Source organism: Gekko japonicus, unplaced genomic scaffold (genome assembly GCF_001447785.1).
Source record: "Gekko japonicus isolate JY-2015 unplaced genomic scaffold, Gekko_japonicus_V1.1 scaffold4553, whole genome shotgun sequence".
NCBI lineage: Eukaryota > Metazoa > Chordata > Lepidosauria > Squamata > Gekkonidae > Gekko > Gekko japonicus.
The window spans coordinates 73,747-83,475 of record NW_015160968.1 but is presented as its reverse complement, the minus strand read 5'-3'; the positions used below and the strand labels follow the sequence as shown (position 1 = coordinate 83,475).

Genomic DNA, 9,729 nt, shown 5'->3' with positions numbered 1-9,729 from the left:
GCATGACTAAACACCAAGGCGCACGGAACGCTGTTCCCTTCCCACCGAAGTGGTCCCTATTTATCTACTTGCAATTTCTTGCTTTCGAACTGCTAGGTTGGCAGGAGCTGGAACTAGAGACGGGAGCTCACTCCGTCATGTGGCAACTCAGGTCTCGAACTGCTGAACTACCGACCTTCCACAGCCTGCAGTTCAGCGTCTTAACCACTTGAGCCACCACAGCTCCACACTTTAATGTTAGTAGCTCACAAAGTGGAATTTTTGTTCACAAGACTCCACAGCATCGCTTGTAGTACTTTAGCACTCTCCCAGCCCAGTTTGGGGGTACAACATCTCTCCAAGTCATTCTCCATACAATATAAGACAGGCATAATACTATTGGAAAATTTATTGCACCCTCCTATTGCTTTTTCATGGCAAATTTCACTTTTTAAAATAAAAAAAATCACATTGCAGAGGGCACGATGAACCCCCAGATCTTGACGAAGTGAGCAATGACTCACGAAAGTTCCTACCCTGCCACAAATTTTGTTAGTTTTTAAGGTGCTGCTGGACTCTTGCTCTTTTCTATGGTTATCTTTGTCCCCACTTTGAAGTGAAAAGAACCAGGGAACACTGGGCGCACGCAATAGACCTGCTTCTCTAGAACTTGCTTCAGTCCCGAATCTACAACCCTGGCGCGCATGCGCTCCTTCATCGCTTCGTTCACCGCGTCGCCATTTAACGCCGCGCACATGCGCCCTTCTGCCATTTACCTTCGGTACTTCCCCAAGTAAGGGAGAGAGCAGTTCAGCGCATGTGCAAAATTTTCTGTGCCCTTAATCCCCCGTTATAGATAGCGGGAAGAACCCTCAATCCCATAGAAATCGCGTCACGGGACGCGAGTTCCTTTCTCCCGCCCCTTTTCTCCTAATTTAGACAGGCTCCGCCCCCCTTTCCTCTCCGGCTCGTTCTTATACGCTTGCTCTGGAACTTCAATGACCATCGGCGTTCCTAGAGCGGCCCAATGAGGAACCGGAAGTGGGCGGGGAAGGGAAAAAGCAAGTGGGGTTTTGGCGGGAAGTAGATGCGGCGGCCTCTTTGCTGGGAAGAGGAGTGCGGGGAGCTGCGCGGGCGCTACTCAGGTGAAGGAGAGCCTGGAGCCTATAACCCCAATCCGGGACTCGGATTGTCCCTCAATTCCCGCTACCGAGGCCGCAAACTGGCTCCTGGTCGGTCGGGGGGCGGGGGGAGGCTGGGGTGTCTGAAATGAAATCTCCCCCCTTTCTTTCTTGTACATTTTTATCCCGCTCCTCCTCCAACGGACTCAGCCCTGTGAGGTGGGCGAGACTGAGGGAAGGTGACTGCCCCAAGGCCACTGCCCCAAAGGCCGCCCACGGGGTTCGTGACAAGCAGGCACCTGAGCCTAGTAGTTCATCTTCCTTTTCGTACTCACAACAGCCCTGTGAGGTGGGCGAGGATGACCTTGGGCCAGTCACAAGTTCTCTCAGAGCTGTTATCTCAAGAGCAGTCCTCGAAAGAGCTCTCTCAGCCCCACCTACCTCACAGCCAGGTTGTCTGTGGTGGGGAGGAGGAAGGAAAGGAGAGTCTGAGAGAAAGGCAGGGTATAAATCCAATCTCTTCTCCTTCAGCGGATTTCATGGCAAGTAGAAATCCGAGCTTAGTTATCTTCCTTCTGTCGCATATAACAACCCTGTGAGGTAGGCAAGGCCGAGGGAGAGGGACTGCCCTGAGGCCACCTAGTCGATTTCATGGGAAGCAGAGATCTGAGCTGAGTTCTCCTTCCGTTTCATACAACTGTGGCTTGAGGTACTTCATGTAGCTGAGTGGGGATCTGAACCAGAATCTGGCCAGATCATAGCTAGGGTGAGTTGAGAGACACATCAGAGTTTGCAGGAGGTGATGGACCCAGAGAGGAGACAGGGAAAAATAAAACGGGTGGAGGAAAGCTTGGGAAGGGCTGTAGCGCAGTGGTTGGGCACAATGGTCAGTCCTTCGCATCGCTTATGAGAGGGTTTAGGTGAGGGGGAAAGAATTTCTCTGCCCGAGGAGCTGCTGTCTACTCTTAGACAGTACTGAACCCATGAAGTTTGGGAATAAAGACACTTTCCGTGGAAAAATAAAGCACTGTAAATTTTCCTCCCTCACATCTCTTTACTTTGCTGAATTCCTTGGAGGATATCGGGACAGATTCATCAGGTGGGGAGAAAAGCCATGAACTGACCCTCGGATCGTTTGCAGGCAAAGCCGGTGATGGACTGCTGAGCTATGGCCTCCTACCATGTGTATTCTCTCTTGATATAAGGAAGCTGTATGTGTTGGCAGTGTTCAGAATAGGATCTCAGAGAACCAGGTTCCAAACTCCCACTTTCTGCACGTGGATCTCATCCCTGGTTTTATCACAGTACAACTCGCGACACAATACCTTGCTTTTATCCCTGGTTATAACAGCATCCGTTTATCCCAGGACAAGTGTGGGATGAAACCAGGGTGACCTCAGTGTAATGTGGAAACAAAAAATGTTGTTCAGTCGCACAGTCGAGTCTGACTCTTCGCGACCCCATGGACCACATCACGCCAGGCCCTCCTGTCTTCCGTCATGGTCCGGAGTTTGCTTAATTTCATGTTCGTTGCATCGACAACACTGTCCAACCATCTCATCCCCTTCCTCTTTGACCTTCAGTCTTTCCCGGCATCAGGGTCTTCTCCAGTGAGTGCTCCCTTCTCATTCAGTAGCCAAAGTCTTTGAGCTTCAGCTTCAGTCTCTGGCCTTCCAGGGAACAGGGTTAAATTCTTTTAGGATTGATTGATTTGATCTCTCGGCAGTCCAGGGGACTCTCAGGAGTCTTCTCCAGCACCATAGTTCGAAAGTGTCTATTCTTTGGCGCTCGGCCGAAGAAAAATACCCCGAGATAATTACAGGGGTGAACTTGAGTGTAGTGTAGAATGTAATTTCGGGGACAGGGTTGAGCCAGGATTTAAGGTCTAGTGCGTAATTATCCTCATCAGTCACTGGGTGATTTTGGATCAGTAGCTATCTGTTAGCCTAGCATACCTCGCAGTGTTGTTAGAATAACTAGGGAGAGGAGAGATGTTATATATACACTACTTCCAGTGATAATGATTTTTGTAGAAAAATGTGAATTGAAAAATTGTCTGCTGCATCATCTGTGTTTCTTATTAGTCCCATATCAGAGTGGTGATTACAGTATCCCTTCCACCACGTGATAAGAGGAAACAGATGATAAGAATTTTAACTTTGGTTTTGATTTGAATGTGGATTCCTATATGTATTTGTGGTTTTATCCTCCCTCATTTAAAAATGAATAAAATGTGCGCTTATTCTTTTCTCAGAATTCCTAGGCATAATCACTTCGGGAAAAATTAATTAGAACTTTGAAATGATCAAGCTTACCTAATATTGTATTGGCAAGAGTCTTATATGACCTTTAAAGACACTTCCTGTGGAAAAATAAAGCACTGGAACCCCCCCCCCAAACATCCCCCCCAACATCTCTATACCTCCCTGAATTTCTTGGTGGGAGAGTGGCACAAAAGTGATAGATTCAACAGGTGGGGGTGGGGGAAGCAGTTTGAAGAAGAATAAAGAAGGTCGAGAGTCTTTAGCTGGAACTAGGAGTGCTGGGGGGAAGGCGGTGCCTAAGTCTGTTCTTTCCATTCTGCTTTTTGTAACTACAGTAAACATCACAAAGTGCGCTGAGTCTCCAGTATGCTCTTTCAGCCAAAGGAACACCCTGATGTTTCTCATTTGCAGAAGCCGAGACTGTGTAATAATATAATATGAGTAGGAATGGACATAGTGCCCCTGAACATGTGCAGAGTGCATTCCCTTCACCACAAAAACTGTGAGACTAGATAGAGGAGAGTGTTGTTTCCCGGCCAGAACTTTCTTCTTTTTACTAGAATTACTAGAATTTATGTACTTTTGGATTCTCCAGGCTTAACTGTCTTTTTTGTAGATACCTTCTGAGCCAGGCCACTAGCATCTTTGCAAATAAGACTTTTAAAAGTTTCTAGGAAGACAAAGGTTTTCACAAGCCTGGTTACTGTGTGAATGACTTGTTGGGTGAATGACTTGCCTGTGTGAATGACTTGTTGGGTGTGGATGGCTTGAAAATCTGTACCTGGAAGTGAGTGATACCTGCTTTATTCAGGAGAATGGCTGTTTTGCAAGTCTAGTTGTTAGGAAAGGCTCTGTTTTACTTCCAAGAGCGGCATGGTTCATGTATGCATTCACTGTGGTTTGAATTAATCAGATTTTTTTGTGGACAGAAATGATTTTTGTCCTACAGGATGCTGCTTCCATGTTTGCCCTCTCCCAAGGCAGCTCAAAATACCATCTCAAAATATTTCTATCTGGGTATAGGGAACCCTCAGGAACTGCATGGGGGGGGGGGAGGACTGAAGGTCCACAGGGAATGGGTGAAAATTGCACTCCATAGCCTGCAGAAATACTCTGTGGGGCCCAAGCCTATATCTCTACCTATAATTCCAAACTTGGTTTATTTAAAACAGTTTTGACATTGAAACAGTAAAAATGAAGAGGACTCTTAACGGCACTTTAAGGACTTTTTTGGGGGGGTCATCAAGTCACAGCTGACTTATGGCAACCCCGTAGGGTTTTCAAGGCAAGAGATGTTCCGAGGTGGTTTGCAATTGCTTGTCTCTGCATAGAGACCCTGGCGTTCCTCGGCCTCCCATTCAGATATTGACCAGGGCCAACCCCACTTAGCTTCCAAGATCTGAGAAGATTAGGCTACCCTGCGTTGTGCAGGTCAGGGCACCTTATGGACTGGCCAACTTTTATCTCAGTTTAAGCTTCCAAGGAGTGGAGCCTGCTTCATCAGATGCATGCAGTGGGTGTGGGTCTCTGCTAGGCATCCCCAAAGATATGAAGGGGGAAAGTTGTCAACAGGGCCATGAAAAGCAGGGATCGTGATTTAATTGGGTAAATTCAAATGTAGCCAAGAAAATAGGCCATTCACAGCCAGCAATTAAAATAACCTCCCTAGTTTTCCTACACTAATTAACTCCTGAAACAACTGAGAAATCCCAGGTCCTTACGTTATCCCGGGGAGCTGGTATCAGACTTCTTAACAAATTCTAATTCAGCTGTTTCATGCTAGGGTCTTCTTTTGAAGTTCTTTTCCAGGAGGACGGTGAGTTTTCGATTGGGTCTGTAGACTGAACCAGTATAGGATACATGCTCTGATGATAAAGCCTGTCTGTTTTAATTTCTTTGGCTTAATCTGTTAACAGGTGTTCTTAGGAGTAAGAATTAAAACAAGCCAAAATACTTCATTGTGATTAAAATTTTCTTTTCTTTCTTTATTTATTGGCAGTTTTACCCCGCCCTCCCTGCAAAACGGGCTCAGGGCGGCTTACAAGGGGCAAAGCCCATATAAAACAGGATAAAAGCAATAAAAACATTAATAACAATTAATCACAAATAACAATAATATTCAGGATGGTCCCCGAATATATACAATGATGGTAAAACAGTTCTCTGGGGATGATGTTGTTCTATAGCTGATCCCAAGCAAATAAGTCTGATAATATCAATCGCGCAAAATTGTGGCAGATCTTCCTGGGCCATCCTTAACCCCGATGTTGTCCACATCATTGGTGGTGGCGGTGGTAGTGGCGGCCCCTATGTGAAAGCCTGGCGGAAGAGCTCCGTCTTGCAGGTCCTGCGGAACTGCATGAGATCCCGCAGGGCCCTGATCTCCTATGGGAGCTCGTTCCACCAGGTAGGGGCCGCCACCAAAAAGGACCTGGCCCTAGTGGCGGCGAGCCTTGTCTCCCGGGGGCCTGGAACCACCATGCGATGTTGTGCCCCGGACCGAAGTGCTCTTGGGGGTAGGCAGGTTGAAAACATGCATTTGTATATGCTTTAACAGATTTGACTTAGTCTCAGCAAAGTACTGTGTAGTATTTCGGTAAAGGTAGAGGTTTCCCTTGCTCGAAAGCCAGTCGAATCCGACTCTAGGGATGCTCTAGGGATGCTCATCTCTGTTTCCAAGCCAAAGAGCCAGCGCTGTCCAAACCCACCTGTATTTTTTCCATTATTTACATAGTGAAAGCACTAACATAGATTTAATTTTTAAAGTATAATGCTAATGTTGCATGTTCTTTTTTTGTGTGAACCCTTCCTCCTCCTCCTTTGCAGGTTGGTGAGAAGCCATGCAGGCCTTTCTGAAAGGTCCATCGTCAATCAGCACCAAACCTCCGCCTACCAAGGAACGGGGAGCAGCTGCCACTGCAGGAAGCAGTGGGGAGGGCAAGAGGGTCAGACTGGTTCCTTGGGTGGAAAAATAGTAAGGACTTGGGCTGTGATTTGGGGTCATATTGTTGAAATGAATGCAAGGGATAAAAAAGGCTCTAGATGAAGGTAGTTGGCTGTAGTGGAGCATTTTTATATAATGAAGATGATGATTGTCACCACTAGATGTCTCTACTTATTTTTGTCTCCTGTCAGTCTTCAGTTGTCTTTAATAGGCCGGTCATCTGTCTCTTTGACCAGAGCCTAGATGGGTGAGCAGTATGACCCTGGAGTAGCTGCTCGGGGAAGGTTGTAGCAGCTACTCCTTTGACATGCTTCTCTTGCCATTACACGCATAAAGCTGCTTTATACTGAATGAGACCATCAGCATTAGTATTAAAGCTGCCTTATCGGACCTTTGGTCCATGAAGGTCAGTATTGCCTGGGATTGAACCTGGGACCTTCTGCATGAAAATCAGATGTTCTACCACTGAGCCACGGCCCCTCCCCAAGGAGAAGACTGCTGGCATAAGCTGTAACATGCACAGGTTAAGATCTGAAAGAGAACATGGACACTGGTTTCAGCCTCTCTCTCTTAATCACTGCTTTCAAAGTTCCTCTGCATATCTCGACTCTCTCTCCCTTCCACTTAATATTTCTGAGCCTGCCCACAAAGTCCTTATATGGGCACGTTGACACAACTGTCAGCTGCAGGTTAAAGATGACATCTGCATACAGGTGCCGTATCACTCCGGGGTACTTTAGCCATCAAAAGAGGATGCTGTAACATGGAAACCGTCGAGGGCAGTTTTACTGAATTGGATCCAAAACTGCGACAACACAGCAACTCAACAGGAGCCTTTTTATTTTAATGGCTTCCCCCTCCCCCAGTAACCTCCCCGTGGCCCTTGGGACAACCTTATTGTTGAGGGACTCTAGAACAATATGCTGTGGGGTACAGTGGCCTAGGCAGGAACTACCTCACCTCTTGTGTGAATGTTGTCACACTGCACAAACAGGTTACATTTATGGAAGAGTGATTCCCAGGGAAGCCCCCCTTCTTGCTTCTATCTTTTGTGCTGTGTGGCATTTGTGCTCTGCAGGATCCCCAGACCTTCAGCGGTGACACTTTGGGGAACGCAGGCGGCTGATGTGGGGAGGAGAGAAGCCACTGAAAAATTGCTTTTGTTAGGCTCCATTTGGGTCCAGCACATAAGAACATAAGAGACGCCAATGTTGGATCAGGCCAAAGGCCCATCCAGTCCAACACTCTGTATCACACAATGGCCAGAAATACCAGGTGCCATCAGGAGGTCCACTAGTGGGGCCAGGACATTAGAAGCCCTCCCACTGCTGACCCCCCCAAGCACCAAGATGACAGAGCATCCACATATTTCGCTGGGATGTGTTCATGCAGTTTGGAGGGTACAGAGTCCCCAAAGACATGGCAGCGTTGCTGTGTATCTAGCGTCAGGTTACAGCATGCTTTCTCGACTAGGGCACGGTGTGTAATAACTCTAATAATGTGCCACAATAGGGAATATTTGCATGTTCCCTGTTTTGCATCTCGTCTGCTACTGGCACACCCTGATGGTCGATGCCGAGCGGTGCAGCTGTTGAGTCACTGCAGAGTGCTCCAGCGTTTCTGTTTTGACTGAAGATACTTGGCAGAGGTGCTTTGACCTCAAGTTTTGATGGGTAAACTATTTGTAAGGCTATTGGCTGTCAAGTTACAGTCAACTTACCTCATACGGTTCTCAAGGCAAGAGATGGTGGTTTGCCATTGCCTGCCTCTGCCTCACAACCTTGGTGTTCCTTGGAGGTCTCCCACCAAAGCACTAATCGGGGCCGACCCTGCTTCGCTTCCGAGGTCGGGCTAGCCTGGGCTATCTAGATCAGGGCGTTCTTCTATTTAAAAATATGTATTTTCCACTGGTTATATTTTGGGTTTATGCAACGCTCCTTCTAAGCTGTGGAGTCTTGTGAGCAAAAATTCTACTCTGTGAACTATTGGCATTAAAGTTGTGAGCGAGCGATTTGGCTACCGCATAAATTAGTTTGTTCTGGATCCATCCTTCCTGACCTAAGACAAAAATGTGTGAGCCGGAGGCTAAAAAACCGTGAGCTAGCTCACACTAACTCAACTTAGAGGGAACACTGGGTTTATGTGTTTTAAGTAGCCTTGTTAGCCACCTTGAACATATGGAGAAGACTTAAACAAAAAAGAGATGCTAGAGATGCCTCGGACAGCGCCAGTCTCCAAAGAAAACCAGTTTAGACTGGGACTGAGTTACATATCTGTCAAAAATCCATTCTGAGTACAAAACAAACAACGAAACCAGCTGGCAAAGAAGGGGATAGTAAGGGAGCCAGACGTGTGAGTTTAGTAGGATGGGTGCTACATTCCTGACAGTCCTTCTCTGCTCTGCCATAAAGAGAAGAAGACAGAGGAGGCCTTGACTGGATGATCTAACACAATGGAAATCGTGTGTGTATAAATACATTAATATGCATTAGTGTTTGAGCTTCTTCCCCCCTTTCTTTTTAAATCTAGCCGTCCAAAGTGTGTGGATGAAGTTGCATTTCAAGAGGAAGTTGTTGCTGTGTTGAAGAAGTCCTTAGAGGGAGCTGATGTGAGTACTGCAGTTTTCTTGTAGCATCTACCATTTCCCCTTCAGTGGTAGAAACTGGGCTATGTGGTGTTGGCTTATAAATCCTGAGAGGTCGAATCGTGCTTATAACGATTGACACGCAAGCCAGGTTTTAGAGCATGGTTAGAGTACCTCGCTCTGCCATAGAAGCTTGCTGGGTGATCTGAGGCCAGTCACCACCACCCTCCCTAACCTACATCACAGGTTTGTTTTGAGGATAAAATGGCAGAGAGGGGAGGCAGTGCTCTCTCTAAGCTGAGTTAGTGTGAGCTGTTGTTATTGTTCAATCACACAGTCGAGTCTGACTCTTCATGACCCCATGGACCACATCACGCCAGGCCCTCCTGTCTTCCATCATCCTCCAGAGTCTGCTCAATTTCATGTTCGTTGCATCGATGCCACTGTCTAATCATCTCATCCTTTGCCGTCCCCGTCTTCTTTGACCTTCAATCTTTCCCAGCATCAGGGTCTTCTCCAGTGAGTGCTCCCTTCTCATTTGGTGGCCAAAGTATTTGAGCTTCAGTTTCATTATCTGGCCTTCCAGGGAACAGTCAGGGTTGATTTCTTTGAGGATTGACTGATTTGATCTCCTTGCAGTCCAAGGAACTCTCAAGAGTCTTCTCCAGCACCATAGTTCAAAAGAATCTATTCTTCGGCGCTCGGCCTTCCTTATAGTCCAACTCTCGCAGCCATACATGACTACTGGGAATACCATTGCTTGGACCATGCAGACTTTTGTTGGCAGGGTGATGTCTCTACTTTTTATCATGCTGTTGAGGTTCGCCATCGCTTTCC

The 9,729-nt window shown here is 47.0% G+C and overlaps 1 protein-coding gene across 1 annotated transcript in view; it reads left to right on the top strand.

Annotated features, from left to right (window-relative positions):
- Positions 1 to 1,056: 1,056 nt before the first annotated feature.
- RFC4 (replication factor C subunit 4) overlaps positions 1,057 to 9,729 on the top strand; it is a 45,569-nt gene continuing 36,896 nt past the window's right edge. Inside the window, exons 1-3 of the mRNA XM_015425446.1 lie at positions 1,057 to 1,124; positions 6,191 to 6,338; positions 8,838 to 8,916. Coding sequence (XP_015280932.1) covers positions 6,205 to 6,338; positions 8,838 to 8,916 — 213 coding nt within the window. The 5' untranslated portion in view covers positions 1,057 to 1,124; positions 6,191 to 6,204. The remainder of the gene's footprint in view (positions 1,125 to 6,190; positions 6,339 to 8,837; positions 8,917 to 9,729) is intronic.